Source organism: Podarcis raffonei, chromosome 9, assembly GCF_027172205.1.
Source record: "Podarcis raffonei isolate rPodRaf1 chromosome 9, rPodRaf1.pri, whole genome shotgun sequence".
Taxonomy (NCBI): domain Eukaryota; kingdom Metazoa; phylum Chordata; class Lepidosauria; order Squamata; family Lacertidae; genus Podarcis; species Podarcis raffonei.
The window spans coordinates 42,047,847-42,066,903 of NC_070610.1; the positions used below are offsets into that span (position 1 = coordinate 42,047,847).

General features: G+C 38.1%; 1 protein-coding gene across 6 annotated transcripts in view; it reads left to right on the forward strand.

Moving 5' to 3' along the window:
- LRBA (LPS responsive beige-like anchor protein) overlaps positions 1–19,057 on the forward strand; it is a 361,620-nt gene that overhangs the window by 24,947 nt on the left and 317,616 nt on the right. For 5 of the 6 annotated variants that reach the window (XM_053403139.1, XM_053403142.1, XM_053403140.1 and 2 more), the window contains exons 3-14: positions 8,521–8,752; positions 8,893–8,993; positions 9,598–9,693; positions 11,457–11,578; positions 11,701–11,827; positions 12,833–12,952; positions 14,427–14,573; positions 15,114–15,311; positions 15,771–15,904; positions 17,516–17,624; positions 17,749–17,901; positions 18,638–18,806. In XM_053403139.1, the coding sequence (XP_053259114.1) occupies positions 8,521–8,752; positions 8,893–8,993; positions 9,598–9,693; positions 11,457–11,578; positions 11,701–11,827; positions 12,833–12,952; positions 14,427–14,573; positions 15,114–15,311; positions 15,771–15,904; positions 17,516–17,624; positions 17,749–17,901; positions 18,638–18,806 (1,708 nt within the window). The remainder of the gene's footprint in view (positions 1–8,520; positions 8,753–8,892; positions 8,994–9,597; positions 9,694–11,456; positions 11,579–11,700; positions 11,828–12,832; positions 12,953–14,426; positions 14,574–15,113; positions 15,312–15,770; positions 15,905–17,515; positions 17,625–17,748; positions 17,902–18,637; positions 18,807–19,057) is intronic. The other variant, XM_053403145.1, reaches the window with a different exon arrangement.

Consider the following 19,057-nt stretch of genomic DNA (forward strand, 5'->3'; position numbering starts at 1 on the left):
TTATGGTTACACAGTGCAAAATATATTGAGCAGCACAGTCCACATCACCTTACTTTTCTTTTTAATTTGGGGAAAATGTGCATTGAGTTCTGAGCCATCTAGTATTGTTTGTATGCAAATGTCTTAAACACTAGGCAATTAAAATATGTATTGTACCTTTTTTTAAAAGAATACAAGGCAAAATGTTTCCTCCTTCTCTAGTTAGCTATGGACAACATAATCTAATTATATCTATAAATATGTTTTTTTCTTTATTCCTTGCAAAGCATTTGGATGACAAATGCATGGAAGTTAAACAAATGTGCGATAACCAACTTGACTATTTGGTAAATAGCAGGTGACTGGCTTCATACAAAAACACATTTGCAGATTACACAATTATCTACAGAAAAGGTCTGGTATCCCAAATGTTGGTAAATGTAAAAGAATGAAAGCTAGCAAAAGTAGCATGTCTGAACAGCTTGTCACCCACAAAATGAAATGCAACCCACCAGCTATATATGGCTGTCACCAGGGGAACCTCCAGTTATTACTTCATGGCTGGCAGGGGGATTATCAATCACTTGGCAGGCCACAGTGCACAGCTAGCTAACTTTATTTGGCTTGGTGGGTCACAGTTTGTGCAGGCCTAGAGTTGGTGGGCCACAGTTTGTCAGTGTTTTGAGTACCTTGTTAAGAGCCTATCCAAAGCATACTTGTGGTGATCAGTTGCTATGTTCCTCCTGCATTTCATTCCATTCTGTCTTTCTTATACTCATTTGTGTGTGGGACCTTCAGAACATTGGTGTGAGAGAAAACACACACTATGGAAGTGTGTAGATTGGTGTAGCCCTACTAAGTGCAGGTGTTATGGTCCTTCCCAATTATTTTATTGTATGCCGTTTGTTGCCGTGTAGCTTACACAAAATTAGAATTCTTGCACAAATGGTTTGTCAAAGCCTGACAAGTTGGAGTATATGCAGTGGCACCTCCATCACAATGGAGCACAGGATGATAAAATAGTCATTAAAAACAAGCCATTCTCTGTACCCCTCTTAGAAAGAACATTGGGGAAAATGTTATTGTAAGCTTCATCATTTGAGAAAACAAAACAAGGAAACTTTGGAGAAGAAATACCTTTTTGTTATTTAAAAATTCATAAAACTGCCATTCATTCAATGTAGACAGTGGCTGAAAAAAACACTTTAATCTTTTGTACCTTGAGGTTGTTTTTTTTTAATGAACAGATATCTTTCCCATTTAAATATTGAGGAAGATCTGAGTGTGAATTTTCAATTTGTCTACCTTCGCCAGTTATTTCATTCAAGCATCTCATGTGGCAGGTCTTTTTGAAGGTCATCCTCTTTCAGTAAAATCATATTAGCTGGTCTTGAACATTGGGTTTTATCCAGTTGTGCACTAGCAAGGTTCTAGAGGTATAGCAGGAGTTCTATTTGTGTGTCAAGACCCTGAAGCCAACCCCCCATTAGAATAAAGAAATTCACACAGACACAGATTTTTTTGTTAAGGTTATTGGGCAAATTTTGGCCACAGCTTTATTGATTACAGGAAATGTGAGTGGTATTGGCTTAGGCACTGGCAAAAGACTATATCAGACTCCTTCCCCCTTTGCAGCAAGTCTGTAAGGGTAAACCACCCAAAGGGGAGCTGCTTCGGGGGAACCTGCCTGCATCTCCCCCGGTGTTCCCAGAGGCCTGACATGGCCCTAGCCCCTCAAGCGGACTTCGGACAGGATCCAGACCCCAGATTTCTTTAACAGAATACCCTTGGACAATGGAAGGGCAGGCGATGGCCGACCTCCCCTTCCCCACTCAACAATAAGCCAATGCCTAACCACCAAACCTTACAAAGCTGTGACGATTGCTAAGATTTAGGCGAAAACCAAGTGGCCAGTGCCAATTTGCTAAATAGAAAAATTCCTACCTGGTCCGCGTCCCAAGACGGGCAACCAACCCAAAGTCCAAAGCAAGGCCAGAGGACACCTAAATTAAAGGGAGGGTGGGCGGGTGTTCAGCAGCTTTTATACTCCCCCCAATCACTCCACTCAAATTGATTGGGTGATAGCCCTGGGTAATCGTGGTGCCACCCTGTCGTGAGGGTAATGAATCCACCCATGCCAGGGTGGGGGGACCGGGTTGAGGGCCTGCCCGCAACCAGGACCATCTATTAAGATGATCCCACTTCCTTTTCTCCCCCTGGAGCTGATTTTGAGGTTGCATGGGAGGCTGGAGGGGACAGGAGAGGAAGAGGAAGGCTTGTGGCTTGCATGGAAGCTTGTTGCACCAGGCAGAGCTGCGGGGTTGGATATGGCTCACAAACTTTAATAGGCTTTGGTAAAACAGTATTGTTTCTGCTGAATATAAATTTTAAGGTCACTTTAGGGTAGCCCATTGGTTACCTCTTCTTCAGGAAAGTTGCTAAAAGAGATCATGACAGTTGTTATCTTGAGGAAATGTCCACTGTTTGCTTTCAGCCTTTGTTACTTCCAAGTTTGATTATTGCCATTCATTTCTAGGGGCCGTATCGCTATATTTTATTTTTGTCTATTATTATGTTCCTAATGAAATGTTGAGAAACCTCTATGAGTAGGCCTGTAAATTGATGTGGTGTACTAACAAATAGCTTCCATATATTCCTAGAGTGAAATGAACAGTAGGGAAACTAAAATAAGCAATACAGTACAGGTTTTGTTTTTTTTTGCTATGTGACTTTCATGTTACACAGAGTTTAAATTTAGAGTTATGTAACTTGAACTGCCTTTCTAGTAGATGTCATACAGTGATGGATTTCTGATTTTGAAAATATGTCACAACCATAAATCAGTAGTTTGCGAAGATTGCGCTAGCAAGCTATTAAAGAACATGGCGGTATTTACTATAGGTAAATGCAAATTTTTAAAGGACCTCTGTATCATAGTTTAAGTGATTTATTGGCTTTCAGAGCTCATGTATGAATCAGTGATGTAATGGATTTTGGAAATCTCATTTCCTATAGGAAGGCACATACTTTGCATATGACTTTAGGCAAGAATTTTACCTTGATGTACTTACGTCTGGATTAAACTAAGGTTACGAATTTGGTTATTTTGTGAGAGTGGGTTTTATATGTAGGGTGGTTCAATGTGGAATTTTGAATATAAGGATAATGGATATGTTTAATATAACAACTTAACGTAGGATATTAAAATTACATCAAATTTAAGTAGCTTTTACTTCAGTCTCTGTAGTTGACTTGAAGCCTAAGACACGGGAACAGAAGTGTGCTGCTGCAACACGGTTTCCTGTTGCAGTCTCCTGCACCTTCTGAAAAACTTCTCTTAAAGATTGGGTGACCTTTGGGAACCACGTGATAAGAGGGCACAGCTTTCCACTCATGCAATAGCACCGTTTTTTGGATCCAATTTCCAGAAGGACAGACATGTTCAATCTGCTGCAGCAAATTCAACGAAGAGTCTTAAGGTACCTTCAAAGACATGCCATAAGCTTTTATGAATGAGAGTTGGCTTCATCAGATATGTTTAAAATAAATGTGACTATTGTGTTGTTTCAGACTTAACACTAAACCAAGATTTGACACTACATAAATGAATCTGTGTCTTACGCTCCCTTCTCTTGCCCACTGGTCTCACATACCCTGTTTTCCCCTCTTCATTTTGATTTTAACAAACCATGCATAGGCTGCTGTTATATCTGAAGTGGGCAAACCATGGTTTGGGCAAACCCTAGGGTGTCTGAAAGCTAGAGTTGCCCTGTTTATTGGTGATGGGGAGAATTTTGGTTGTTTCTATGGTTTGTTATTCTAATTCTGTTATCCCTGTGCTTTCTGTGTAAGATGATGGGGGAGGAGAAAGAAAACTGGGAGGAGAAATCAGAGTACAATAGGTAGAAGAAAGCACAATGTGCAGACTTCAATAATTTGTGTACAGCCAGACCATACTTTGTATTTAAGACTGAGCCAGCTGGTATGAAAATTAACTTTCATTAATATCAGCTAGGTTGTTCCTTTTCTTTCTTTCTTTTAACTGGAGATTCTGCAGCTTGCAGTGATTGTCTTATATCTTGGATTAGGAAAGTTAAGATTGGCCAGCAATCACAGATGTTAGTATTTATCATAGTGTATGCACCTTTTATGGTCTGAACCATTTGTATCTTCCAGCATTTAAACCTGACATGAAAAACCCAATGAGCCTCAGGCATGTCTTGTCTTGCAGTTTATATAACTATGATCTGGGTAGCAATACATAATTTTTTAATGCCAGCCAGTCACTTGCTGTTTCATTCTAGTTTCAAGGTGAAATTTGACTGTGTGCATTATGCATACTTGTGTGAAAAGTAATATAGAAAGTTGTATTTGGAAAACATTTATGTATATTAAATTCTTTATTACCATTAAGGAAAAGTTTACGGTGTATAACATAGTACCTCTGCAGTGTTTTAAAATGTAGGGTGTTTTTTATACAACTTGTGTTGTGTGTTTCTGTTCGCCTCTGTGTATATTATTGAATTTTGTGTGCATTTTTTAAAAAGAAAGTTTCAATTTTTTTTTATGTCTCCGTGCCTCAGTCTGGGTAACTAAAGGAACCTAAATTGGTATCTTCAAACAATGTAAATGACATTGTTATTTACTGTTATTTCAGAGTAAGCACACCAATTCTCATAATAGTTTATTTCAGTGGGGTTTTCTTCTAGACCAGTGTACTTAGAACAGTTGTACCTTCCTTCAGCTCATACCTTAAATATATCAAATAAATATGTCTTAGATTGATTGGAGTTTACTTTCAGACAGGTTTTTGTTTGTAAGGTTCCTCAAATTAATGCCACATTATCACAGTAGCTGTCATTAATTTAAAATCCTGTGACTGATATTATTGAACAGTTTATTGAATTAATAAACTGTTAATTAATAATGTAGATAGATATTGGTTCCTAGCTCTTAACTTGCCTAATTTTGCCTAACCATTATTTTGGTATATAATGATATTAGGTGTAAAGAAATCTCCCTGGAAACTAGAGATTTTGGAGAGGGTGGAATTGGGGCTGAGATCCATAATCTACAAATGTAAACTACAAAAGGTTGTCATTGCTTCTTGAATTCATGCAGGTATTGATATATTTATGACTTATTTAAATTTACGAATAGCCAAGGCAAATATTAAAATGAAATGTAAAACTTATGAAGATGTATTTGAATGCTTCAAATGTGTTGCTTTAAAATCACTGCTGTATGCTTACACATTATACCACAATCTAGAGAGCGAAAATATTATGCCACCCTGTGGGTTGTTATAAAGATTGTTTATGAAGTTGAGCCTAAGACTTAAAATACATTGAATCGGGGAGTTCTGAAAAATGAACTGCATGACACAGGAGACCAAATCATGCTAAAGTGCAGGGAAAGACTATACATCAGTTCAAAGGCTACATTATTCAAAAAAATACAACCATAAAAAAGGTAATAAGATTACATCCTCACACTTCATGGCTAGTAAGGTGCATTAGGCTGCTCAGATATTCATAACTTACTGTGACATTTCGCGAGATTACATTTTGCTCTGCACAGCCATTACTGCAGCTCGGATAATAACTAGCCAGTGTACGGACCAGGATTACGATCCCTGTCTTTGGCAACAAATTTGTGTCTTGAAGGTTGATCAGTCTCAAATTGCCATTAGAAAGGGTTAATATGACATACTGTATAGGTGTGCACTTACGTGCATCTATAATATTTTTGCATATTAACAGTATATCAAATTCACTACAAATTGCATGTAACTGTTTCCCATATTTTCTTAAAGTAATTTCATAAAACACTTAAATGAGGGAGATTTAAGTCTAGTGTCTGTTTCTAGGAGTGTTCTACTTCTAACGCTGCTGAATTATTTGTGTTTTGCAGATTAGATAGGAAAACTAATTTGTCAACTTCTTGGATGGGTAGTTATTGACAATAGTACATGTAGCCAAAAGTGAAAGATGGGTAGTAGAGAATTGAGGTGAAGGTGAGGTCATTTTAGTTAACAGCAGAATGTATGGCCTGTAAAGTGTTGGCATGGTAGTTGATGGTCACTTAAAACCAAATACATTAACTCATAGAAATGAACTTTAAGAAGCTAGTGAGCCAGGGATTTTTTTCCTAACAACTTTGCACTGTGCTTGACATTGGCAGAAAAGCTGGATAATTCCATCGTTGGTTCATAAGCATAAAATCATACATGGCTTCCTTAAATTTTTTGCTTTCAAAATGTTGGCAGTTCTTTGCATGAGTCTGCCTTTCTACTGAGCCCAAGTACTTGACTGTTGCTGTTGCTGTTGCATGCATAAAACCATAAGGGTAGGTTTTCTAGCCAGAAAACAAGCATTACTTTGTTATCACTTGTGACACGGCAGCAATATGTCAGTCAGGAGTTGCCCTCTGATCCAGGCACTACAATGGGAGGTAGTGAAAGTAGTCCTTTAGTTTTACTGCAACCCCTCCTAGGATTTATAGGTAAAAAAATAGCTTTAAATTGTGCCTGGACGCTGTTACACGATGTGTGTGTGTTGACCATCGCTGCTAGGAACCTTCACTATCAGCAGCTTTCAAACACACCCCTAGGACTGACCCTCTCACCACTAGGCCGAAAGGTCTAGCCGGCCACATTCCAATTCCATTCACTTGTTTGACATTCACCACTGCTGCTAATGGAGGCGGAAGAAAGTTATCACCTGCTACAAGTTGTTACCTGTGCCATTCTTCCTTCATTTCATTAATGAAATAAGAGTGAAAGAGGAGAAATATTTAAAGTGTTATTTATATTTATTTATTTATTTATTATTTATTCTTTTCCATTATACGTGTATTCTGTTTAGGAATCTCAGATACACTCACTATAGCTTTCTAATCTTGAGGTGCATGACATCGTTGCTGATTTATGTTAAGAATGCTGAAAAATGTGCTTCCCAACATGTATATCTCTAACACTTCAGATCTTGAGTAATGAGTGGGAGCTGCTGGGATTCAGGGAAAAGCCAGGAAGAGTGACTGTTTTGGCAAATCTTATATCTGAATGAATATATTTTTAATGAAAAAATCCTATCTGATTAGTTTCTGTTTAGTAATAGATCTCTGCTGCTAACCCTCATATACCCAAGGGGTGTCATTCACTGAATTAAATACAGCTCTTCTGTGATAAACCCTGTCATCAGACGAGCTGGCAGGTGACATTGCAGGCTGGGTATTATGAGGCACTACTCCTGATGATCTGTTGAAGAAACCACCAAGTGCTATGTAAAAGAACATAGCTAAGCTAGCCGGGAGTATAGATACATGGGCAGCAGTAGACTAGAGTCAGTACAATGGGGTGAGAGCAGGAGAAGAGCAATGTGTATAGGATTGTTGTATGTTTGCTTGTCAGTAGAGTCCCACTCAGATAAGCATGCATAGGATTGCAGCCTTAGTCACGTTAGTCCCCTTAAAATAAGTGCAATGATCATTTTCCTATCCAATTCAATGGAACTTAAGTTTGGAGTAGCAACTGGGGAGTCATCTGTCAGCTTAACCACAATATACAGCAACAAAACCAGGAATTTGTGATCTTTCTAACTAATGCCTCATTTCATACAAAAATGTGGTACTATTCTGAATTCCTAAACATTTAAAAAAGTAATCTGTTAATGCCAATGCACATCAAGTCCATCATTATTATATCCAACTCTGAAGGTATAGTACAGTGTTTTTAACCTGGTTTCAGTGGTGAGAGAAAAGACATTACAGGTGCACCAGGCATCTATCTAGGCAGATGCGCAGCAGTCTACAAATGGATGAATAGACCCAGAATACAAGTTTAACAGAGCCAGGTCTACCCACAAATGATAGTCCTATTATCTGATGCCAGTTAGATTTGTTTGTTTGTAGCATTCACTCTCTCACCCTGAAAATTCCTGTGGACACCTGTCATGTGTCAAAAAATTGCTCCTTGGAAAACAGTATTTGGGATCATATTTCTTACTCCGACATTGGCTTCTGATATACATTGATCATATACACTGATGCCTGTTGCTAGATGGTTAACGTAAAACGATGGAAACACATGCGAATGTAAGACCCATTGGACTCAGTGAGTTGGATTCAAAACTAAGTGCATGTAATAGGGGGATTCCTGAAAACTGGGCAGAAGCAACTTCTTCAAGCAGGAGCTTCACTCATGGAAGGTGCCATGCCCAGCTTTTTGTGGGGGGTGCTCACCTCATGTAGTAGAGCCCCTACCCCTCAGTGGAGCATTCTTGTGGACCTGGGGAATGCTGCCATAGGGACGAGGGTTGGCTAGCTTCCACCCACCCCATTATGTCCATATAATTCTGGATTCCACCCAGTAACACTTATTTCTAATTCGGCCTGCACTTATTCGATTGTGCAATCTAAAGTTTCTATTGGTGTCTGCTCATATCCAAAGAAGGAATGCTGCTATTGTATGTTGTAAATCTTTTAAACATATAATTCTGGAGATAGAGAAAATCACTAATGTCTATTCTTTTCAAATTGAAGCTTGTAGGAGGTCACTTTGATCTGGAAATGAACTTTATTATACAAGATGGAGAGAGTATTACTTGCATGGTGGACTTGTTGGATAAATGTGATGTCACTTGCCAGGCTGAGGTATGGAGCATGTTTACAGCCATCTTGAAGAAAAGTATACGAAATCTCCAAATTTGCACAGAAGTGGGTCTTGTTGAGCACGTGCTCCAGAGGATTGATAAAGCTGACAATATGATTGCAGGTATGAATTTCCAGTCAGCCTAAAACTGGAACTAACTGTGGTAGTGTCTTTAATTGACACAGAATCCTTTTTATAACATTTTTTGCTGGTAAAATAAAAAGTTGGGTATTAATCTAAATCTAATAATTTGCTTTTCTTAGATCTCCTAGTTGATATGCTGGGAGTATTAGCAAGCTACAGTGTGACAGTTCGGGAGTTAAAGCTGTACTTCAGCAAACTTCAGGGAGACAAAGGAAAATGGGTAAGTAGAACACTCCGCATTAGCCAAAAGAGAGAGAAAAGATGTTTATTTCACTGAAACTGATTTCATTGACTTCATACATTGATTTCATACATAAGGTTAATAAAAAGATTTGAACTTAGATGGAAGGCTGTAACCAGGCCAGTGTGTGGTTGTGTGACCTGTACCTCTTTGGAATTTTGTTGTTGTTGTTAATTGAATATGCGGTTTAACATGTTCACTCAAGCGCCATAATCCCTGGAAATGACAGCTCTTAAGGGCCCATACCCTTAACAGACATGTTATTTGGGCAACATTCGTATGCCATGGTATGGTGTCCTATCATATGGTTGGTTCACTACCTTGGTGCTGGATGGCAGAGGGGTGGGCATAAGTCTCATATTCTACATTGTAAGAACTCAACTGGCAACCAGTACCATCCACTCAGAATGATGGTTCTAGACATCCAAGGCAAATAGGATTTATGAGATAATTTATGTATGATAGCATTATTGTAATGTGCAAGTCAGCAGAAGTGTTGTCTAAAGTTCATAGTTAATGTTCAATCGTTTTGCTGAATTTTATATTCAAATACTAAATACATGAGAAATCGTTCTTTAAATAGCCACCACATGCTGGAAAGCTGTTGTCTGTGTTAAAGCACATGCCTCAGAAGTATGGTCCTGATGCCTTCTTCAATTTTCCAGGAAAAAGTGCTGCAGTAAGTAGTTCTTTCCCCTATGTTTCTTTTTTGCTTTAATTTATGTGTTTGGGTTGTTTTTTCTACATGCTTTCATTAGGCTCCTTTAATTCTAAGCACACTCAAATACAAGGCAGTAAAAATAGCACAAATCTTTTCTCTTTCAACCTGCCCTCCTTCCACTCCAAGGTTTTAGAAACTTGAACATACACACATGTACATGAATGTTAAATTTTAAATATTCTTGATAAACATTTTATTGCTCAAGTATTTGTTTCTCTATGATAGTGGTTTGCTAATACTATACTACTATAAGGGCTGCTGTCCATTAACTAATGAAAACTCAGTTTATTGTATTAAACTGTTTTAAATATAATGGCTTATAAGAACCTCATGGGTGGTTTGCCTAATTAAATGAACCTCATTTCAAGCCCTAGTCTCAGTAAGCAATACTTTGAAAACGCTTTGATGGGAATATTGCAACCATTGTTGTAGCTTTTTAAAATATTTTCAGAATGAGATTCTTGTATGGTACTGTACTGTACTGGGGTGTGTGTGTGTGTGTGTGTGTGTGTGTGTTGCCTTTGCTGTTTCTTTGTGCTTCTTGATAACTTGACCAAGATAACTCTGCTTTGATGAGCAATATTTTCCTGGCCAAATTCCTAGGGAAGCTTAACTCCAGGTGTTCTTAAAAAGAGCGCATCTTACACTTATTAGAGTAAGTGGCTTCTGTAGATAGTTTGCCAAGTTGCTATGGTGGTTCTTCGCTCCTGCCACGACTTGATAATAGGTAGATCTTCAGTGCCTTTCAACAGGCCTGGAATATGGTAGTCTGGAGGTCAAATGTTAATGAATTCCGGAACCATGGTATGTTTTATGCTGGTCCCTAAATTACTTCATGGCTTTTAAATCATAACAAAAAAACTTATTAAAAAGTAAAAATAAAAATTGTACAATAGTTATTTTTATCCTTATGGACTGGCTTGGGGAACTTTGTGTATCACATTGAAATAAAGGAATAACAATATAAAAGCATTGTAATATGTATTGAACTGCAACATACAGATATTTTCTAATGTTTGATAGGTGTATAAATAAAACATAAAAACTGATCTTACTAAAGATGAAATATATTAAGGAATAGTGTTTAGGTTAAAATGTTTTGCCCTCATGTTCTTCAAAGAATGTTTTCCTTATACAAGTGAGTGGGTTACTGATATATCCTTTCTAGAAGATTTATGGCATTGTGTTTGGGCAGGAATATCGCAGAGTTTAGCAATGTAATGCAAAGTCTGCTGACATTCAGGTTCTTTGATGTTTGTGTTCATTTGTATCGATAATGACGTCAGCATCTTTAAACCACAGAGTTACAGAAATCTTTCAGAAAACTATTTTTTGATTTGAAGATTTGTCCTTGCAGCTTCCCCCTTAATAAAGGCAAATGCCTTCATGTCTGTGCTATCTTTTAGGCTATTAAAAAAAAAAAGCACTTCTATTTGCAGCAAGTGTTGCCATCACTTGGGACAAAAGGGGACTTCTAGTTCTAGGATTACGTATCATATGTAATAATTGTGACTATTTTAAAGATTTTTTTTTTCATGTGGAAGAGCCCAAAGATATTTTTTGTCTCACTATGATTTAAATGTGAAGAAGCAAACTTTGGTACCAATACCGTCACATCTAAAATTGTATACACTTTTCCTTTGCATGCATTCGGATTCTACAAATCAAATGACTTGCTCTGAAGTACCTCTCTGCTTTATATAAACTTTTTTTTTTTCTAGGCTATTGCCTTACCTCCTATAGCCAAATGGCCCTACCAGAATGGATTTACTTTTCATACTTGGTTAAGAATGGATCCTGTAAATAATATCAATGTAGACAAGGATAAGCCTTACTTATATTGGTATGTATGCATTATTATGTCTTCTGAAATTTGTTTCATCTATGTCTACTTTTAAAGATTGCTCTCACCAACTACCTGGGAATAAATGGTGAATTTAACCATTTTTAAATAAATTGTTTCAGTTTTCGAACAAGCAAAGGACTCGGGTATTCTGCTCATTTTGTTGGAGGCTGTTTGGTTGTGACCTCAATTAAATCAAAAGGAAAAGGCTTCCAGCACTGTGTGAAATTTGATTTCAAGCCACAAAAGGTGAGTTCAGATGTGTTGTCCTGCAAATGCCCATTAAATGCATGCCATTAGACATTAGGTTTAAGTCTCTGCTCTATGGGAATTAATGGCCATTGGCTCCAGTGGTGTTATGATAACATTTGTTGTCATCTGGATGTTCTGAAATTTGGCTTTGAGGAGAGAAAAGAGAAGATTCTGGCATATGAGTTTAGTTTACAGTTAAAGGAAAGGAAAGGTCTCTAAATACGGTATAAAAATGATGTTTAAAAATAATAATCTAGAGTCCATGTTTTCTGTTACCTTTTCAGTGTGCTTTACTTTTTCATATGGCAACCTTGCTGTGTTCTTTTTATGCAGAATATTCAAGTTGAAAGGAATTTGCAGCTTTACCACACTGTTGATTAATTCTGCAGTTTTCTAATTAGGCAGGCTCTTAAGTTTGAAGGGGTTTACCTCCTTGTAAATACCAACTGTTACCACAGCACAGCTAGATACCCTGGTGAAACTATTCAGGGAAAGAGTATAAGAGCAGTGCCCACAAAAAATGAATCAGTTTTGGATGTGTTGGTTTGGTTTATGGTCATTATATTTTAAGCATTTTGGCGGCAATTTTGCCTCTTATTCTAATGAGGATGGCCATATGTCCTACTTTACAGAGGACAGTATTCTATTTTCTGTAGTGGGAGGCCAGTCTTCTGTTTGAGGGCTGTACCATCCAAACCTGATTCAAGATAAGGAACCTTAAAAAGAGAGATTAGGAGCTGTGACATTGTCCAATGCTTTGCAGACTGAACAGCAATCTAAGTCACCTGATGCCTTCTAAATTAAATTACAGCAATTATTTAAAATTGACACACACATATAAATTACCATATGCAAACTTTGTGTCTTCTTTTGTCCCCCTTGTTTGGGAAGTGTGTGTGATGCCAATTCTCTCTATATTTTTCTAACTAACGCACAATTTTCAACAGGTGGGGAAAAAAACTTCTTTAAATTTAGTTTAACTCTTCTAAATTTCTTATGTAGTGGTACATGGTTACTATAGTGCATATCTATAATCGTTGGAAGAACAGTGAACTCAGATGTTATGTGAATGGGGAACTTGCATCTTATGGAGAGATAACATGGTTTGTCAATACCAGTGACGTAAGTAACTTGCTACACCAAAAGGTGTCCCTCTCTTTCTTTTTGATGCTTAATTTGAAGTAGAATGTATAAATGGGAATTAAAAAAATAAATCCCTCACATAGGGTTCTGCAAAGTGCCAACACTTGGATAATTAGCAGGTCTTGTAAAGTCCAATGCAATACCCAACGATCAGATGATCAGTACTTTGAGAGCTGTGTCTTTGCCCTCAGAGTTTTATTTTAAATTGTGTGAGCATGTATTAGACACATGATATCAAATGTGGTAGGTCACCAGGAGCAGTGTGTCCCATTTCACCGCATGAGGCAAAACAGGAAGTACCATTCTGCCCTGCTGCTGCTGATTCCTGCTCCACTGCTGCCACTGCCATCATTGGCACGGAAATTGGCGAGATTTTGCCCAAAATTGGCACTGATGCCAGTGGAAGTGGCAGGAAAGGCAGGGTGTCCACAGAGGCACCTCCTGAAGAGGCGGCCTTGCCCCAGCTAATGGCTGAGCTGGTACTGTTGGTGACCCTCATATGTCATCCTTAGCCCTCCAAAGGTAGAGGAAGTTAGTTACTGCCCACTGGCCAGATTCAGTTCTCCACCCCTATTCTGCCAGTTCTTGATATCTCCAGTTTTGACTACATCAGTCTGCCTAGTGCTTTAATCTAACTTCAATGATCTTGCATATGAGCCCTAAGTTATCTCCCCTAAATAAACACCTCTTCTATCGTTTACTTTTGTCTGGTCCCAGTCGCTGAAGTGAATTACCATATTTATTCACCCATAAATATGTATTGAAGTTGTAGGGATGATATGCTGTTTTATAATCTGCAGGCAAAAGCAGATAAAACTGTGGTTGAGTGACACAAAGTTCATGCCTACATCCTGGAAATATGAAATATGAAAGATTGCCCTGGATATTTTAAGAATTGCTACAGTGTATTTTGTGTCTAAAATGGTAAAAAAGTCAGTATAGTCTGTTAACAAATGGCAGCAGCTCTTTAAAATATTAGGCAGAGGTCTTTCCTGTTAACGTGATATAATTCTAAATAAAAATGCCAGAGATTGAAACTTGGACCTCTCATATACAAGCATATGCTCTACGCCGGAACCAGACTTACCCATCACATTGTACTTAATAGTCAAGTGTGAAGAGGGATGGAGAGTTAACCATGATGAAATGTAATTTTGCAGGCTATATCTTATAGCCCAAATGAATTAGATCATAGATGTGCACATGAGCACAGGGGACTTTTCTCTTGACTTCTGTGTCAGTTGGGTTTCCACATGCACACTTCATATAACCTACATGATGTTGATGAGAGTGGGTACATCCCTTCTCTGCCACAGTGTCTGGTGTTCATGTATGTGCATCAAAGCCATACATCATATTGAAACTTGGATGTATGTTCTTACCTTCCAAAAGAGAACTATGCTAACATAGATTCCATTTATATTATTCCTTAATTATTTGTTCTCTTTCCTAGACATTTGATAAATGTTTCCTGGGTTCTTCAGAAACAGCAGATGCCAATCGAGTGTTTTGTGGCCAGATGACAGCTGTCTATCTTTTCAGTGAGGCTCTCAATGCTGCTCAGATTTTTGCTATTTATCAGCTTGGTCTTGGATACAAGGTATTTATTGTCTCAATATAGTCTCAATACAATCTTATTGTATTCTGGTGTTTCTGGTTTCAGCAAAGAGCTAATATAGACACTTTAGTTTGTAATGCATTTTCCTTAAAAAGTTTTAAACTCTCCTATGAAAGTTATCTGTGGGTTGTCAGATGTCTTGTTTTGCATTTGTGCAAACCACCTGCAGAGTTATCAAGCTAAACTGCAAAACAGAAATAACTTTTTACATCCAAACCACTGTTATAAATATAAGCAAATAAGTTTTTATTCGTGACTGTGGCTAAAGATACTGTACCAGTCTTCTTTTCTGTTACAAAATAAGAAAAGGAAAAACTTACATGCTTTAAAAGAAAACACTGTTTAAAACATATGTCTAGAAAATTAAAAGAACTGCAACGACCTTGGATCACAAATCAATGAATTTTATTTAGAAAAATGCACCTCAGATCTCCATGGTTAAGCGGTCTTGAAATATTTCACGTGTGGAAGTTTTATTTCCAGTTGGATTCTAGCCTACTTTATCTTTTGTTTCTATTCTAGGGAACTTTTAAATTCAAGGGAGAAAGCGACCTCTTCCTTGCTGACCATCACAAACTGTTACTGTATGACGGGAAACTTTCTAATTGTATTGCCTTTACGTACAATCCAAGGGCTACAGATGCACAGCTCTGCCTAGAATCATCACCCAAGGATAACCCTTCCATCTTTGTACATTCACCACATGCCCTCATGCTGCAGGTATTTTAGCATTGGTTTCAACTTCAAGGAGGAGTAGATTTCCTTTGTTTTCTTTCCCTTGGATACTTTTGTGTTCTGTTTGACTGTGAGTCCTTAAAAGCACTCAGGTCCATCTGTTTTGTTTATTTATTTAGATTTACAGCCTGCTCAGTCGCCAAATGTAGTTGTTTTGTAGAGTGCAGTCATAACGCTCTCTCTCCTGCCTTCCTCAAAGCTGAACAGGCCCAGTGCCTTGTATTTCTGATAGATTTTCCATTCCCGAAGTTGTTTTAACTGCTTTTCTTTTGAAGTTTATTGTCACACATCTTTAAGTTCCCCCACACTCTATGTCATTTCAACAAGGTAACCATTTAATTTTTAGAGATCCTATTGAAGCATTCAGGTCACATTTTGAATGCTTCGAAGTAGTTAAACAAATGCAATATCCATTTGTAATTTGTACAAACTTGGTATTAACAGGATGTAAAAGCAGTCATAACCCATTCAATCCAAAGTGCAATGCATTCAATTGGAGGAGTGCAGGTGCTTTTTCCTCTGTTTGCACAGCTGGACTATAGGCAATATTCATTGGATCAACCTGACACAACTGTTTGGTAAGACCTTTTATTTGCTCTTCAGATTGCCAATTTGTTTTGCGATGTCTATTGCATTCTAGAGAAACTAGCACTCTCCAGTAGTAAACAATTGCTTATGCCTGACTTTTCAGTTAGCCTATTAACTGTTATTCTGCCGTCTAAGTTGGGAGAGGTGTTTTCTAGATAGAGTAAGCTGACAATAAAATGCACACTAAATGATGGACATGCACATCTAAATATAGCCAAGGTGAAGATGTTGTGAGAGGAAGTTTCCCCTTATGGGGGAAAATTACCTCCAAATAATGCAATTATATTGCAGCATTGGGAACATTATTTATATTTTCAAGGTTAGATCATTTTAAATCTCTTGTGCAGAGAAGACCTTGAGATGAAGTCAAGATTACTGGCACCAGGTCTTCTACACAAATGTGTACATCATTCAGTAGCTATGTAATTTATGGAGTAGTGGGGATATGGAAAATCTCTTTCTCGAGGATGAATTCCTTCCTGTCAGGGGGGGGGTGCTATTTTTTACAGGGCTGCTGGTTCTAACCAGGGAGAGTTTATCTTCCTGGCCCAGTGCTTGATCAGTGAAAGATGTCTTGTATATCTAGACTACTTCAACTTCACTATGGGACTGTCAAAAGGAAAGGCTAGGTGTTTTCAGACGACTAATGATGATGTTTTGTGGTAAAAGCCATAAAAGGTGCCTGTATTATAATGTGTGTGTGTTTTATACAGTATCTTTCTAAAAGTATTGCTATTTCTAACTGTTGTAGAAAGAACAGGTTAAGGAAAAAATGTTAGGAATGTGGAGTGTGACTCTTAAAATTCCTCAAAAAGACAGCTATGCAAATCCCTTGCCCTAGCCTTCCATTTATACTGTCATTTGCCTGTCAATTCAATTTTCTGATTTTACGCTTTTTACTGTTACCTAAGATTTCTAAGGTCGTTGCAATCATTGAGCCTTGCTTCAGATATTAACAAATCAAGGAGGTAATTGGAAGTGTATGATTTTGCAATTCTCACTTCCTGTGCACTCTTCAGTTGTCCTTTAGGAGACTTAATGAGACTGAGAGTAAATTGTCTATGATACAAAAGTGCTCTTTAGTGAGTAGAAAACCTCTTCTGCTTACAGAAGTGTAATTTCTGACTTTGCTGATGATCACTGCATGGGAACAGTGAACTAGTGAACTGAAATCCAGAGATGATGATCCTGTTATAGCAATCCCTTCTTACAACCATTTGTTACAAGACAAATATTTTGATTCCTTACATGTTTACAAAGCAAGTCCCAATGGATTTAACACAAATAAAACCCCATTGCAGAGCAAGATTTGCCTTGCTTTGTTAAAACATGGGACACCTCTCATATACCTAGATACTGCCGTCTGAATCATGTATCATTTTTTGTGTACTGTGATGTACTCTATTTCTATTTCTTTGAATCCAGCAATCACCACTGGGTGATTGTGGGGATATGAAGACAAACTAATAGGATGCATAAATTTAATAATGTTCAAAAAGTAGTATGTGAATTGAGGAAATAGATTGTTATTACAAGTCTAATGTACTAATCTGCTATTAAACACTATAAACTGCAGTATTTCAATACAATGTGTCTTCCAGTTCCATTCTGTTGGCTTTCATCATGGAGTTGCTGAAGAACTCAATTGCTATGCAAGAACAAATGCTTTCTTGTAAGGGCTTCCTTGTAATAGGATACAGTCTTGAAAAGGTAAATGAAGCCTGTTGCTTGCTTTTCTCTCTCTTTTAATCTGCATTAAATATGTTTCATGTTTTGGTCACATAAATCACTATCTATATGTTGTCTTAAACACATTCCTTTTCTCTTTCTGCAGTCTTCCAAAGCACACATTAGCAGAGCTGTTCTTGAACTTTGTCTTGCCTTTGCTAAGTATCTGAGCAATTTGCACAATGGTGTGCCCTTGCTGAAGCAACTGTGTGATCATATTCTCCTTAACCCTGCAATATGGATTCATACTCCAGCCAAGGTAAAACATTTTCAATTCATGGAGATGGCATGAAAGTATCTAAGGTCTTGTAGACATCTTAGACCCTAGTTCTAAGGGAATATTTCCTTTACACATGAATTTACTTAGCTTCCTTTTATTTATTATGTATATTTATTAGTCACCTGTTTAACCTAGTGCTACACAATTCAAGGATGTGGGTGGCGCTGTGGGTTAAACCACAGAGCCTAGGACTTGCCAATCAGAAGGTCGGCAGTTCGAATCCCCGCGGCGGGGTGAGCTCCCGTTGCTCGGTCACTGCTCCTGCCAACCTAGCAGTTCGAAAGCACGTCAAAGTGCAAGTAGATAAATAGGTACCACTCCAGCGGAAGGTAAATGGTGTTTCCGTGCGCTGCTCTAGTTTGCCAGAAGTGGCTTAGTCATGCTGGCCACATGACCTGGAAGCAGTACGCCAGCTTCCTCGGCCAATAAAGCGAGATCAGCGCTGCAACCCCAGAGTCGGCCATGACTGGACCTAATGATCAGGGGTCCCTTTACCTTTACACAATTCAAACCAAATACTATTAAATAAGAAAGAACATAACCCCTGCGTACATTGCACGCTTACTGTACATGTCTACCGAAAAGTAAGCATCACTGAGTGCAGTATTGTAGGCTTACTAGTTGGAATTACCCAACCTTTAGTTGCTTGTGGTTTACCCTGCCATGTGTATGGCACCTTATATAACCTATTTCTATTCTCAATTGTCTGATACAGGTTCAGTTGATCCTGTACACTTACTTATCTACCGAATTCATTGGCACAGCCAATATATACAATGCAATTCGACGAGTAGGAACAGTTCTCCTGGCTATGCACACATTGAAGTACTACTACTGGGTGGTGAATCCTCAAGATCGCAGTGGAATTATTCCAAAAGGTTTAGGTATGCGAAAAGTCCAGTGCTACTCATCAACAGTGTACCACAACAATTGCACAGGGTTTTTTTTTTTATAATGTTGTGGATCTTGGTAGGGGCAGAATTTGTTAAGAGTGTAGTGAGACTTTACCCTCTCCTGGATCCCTAGAGACCTCTTCCATTCTGTGAGATATGGAGGTGTTTATAAAGGAAAAGATGACCTAATAAAGTGTAACAGGGTCTTGCCACTTCAGTGGAAAGGCTGATGCTGGTGTCCT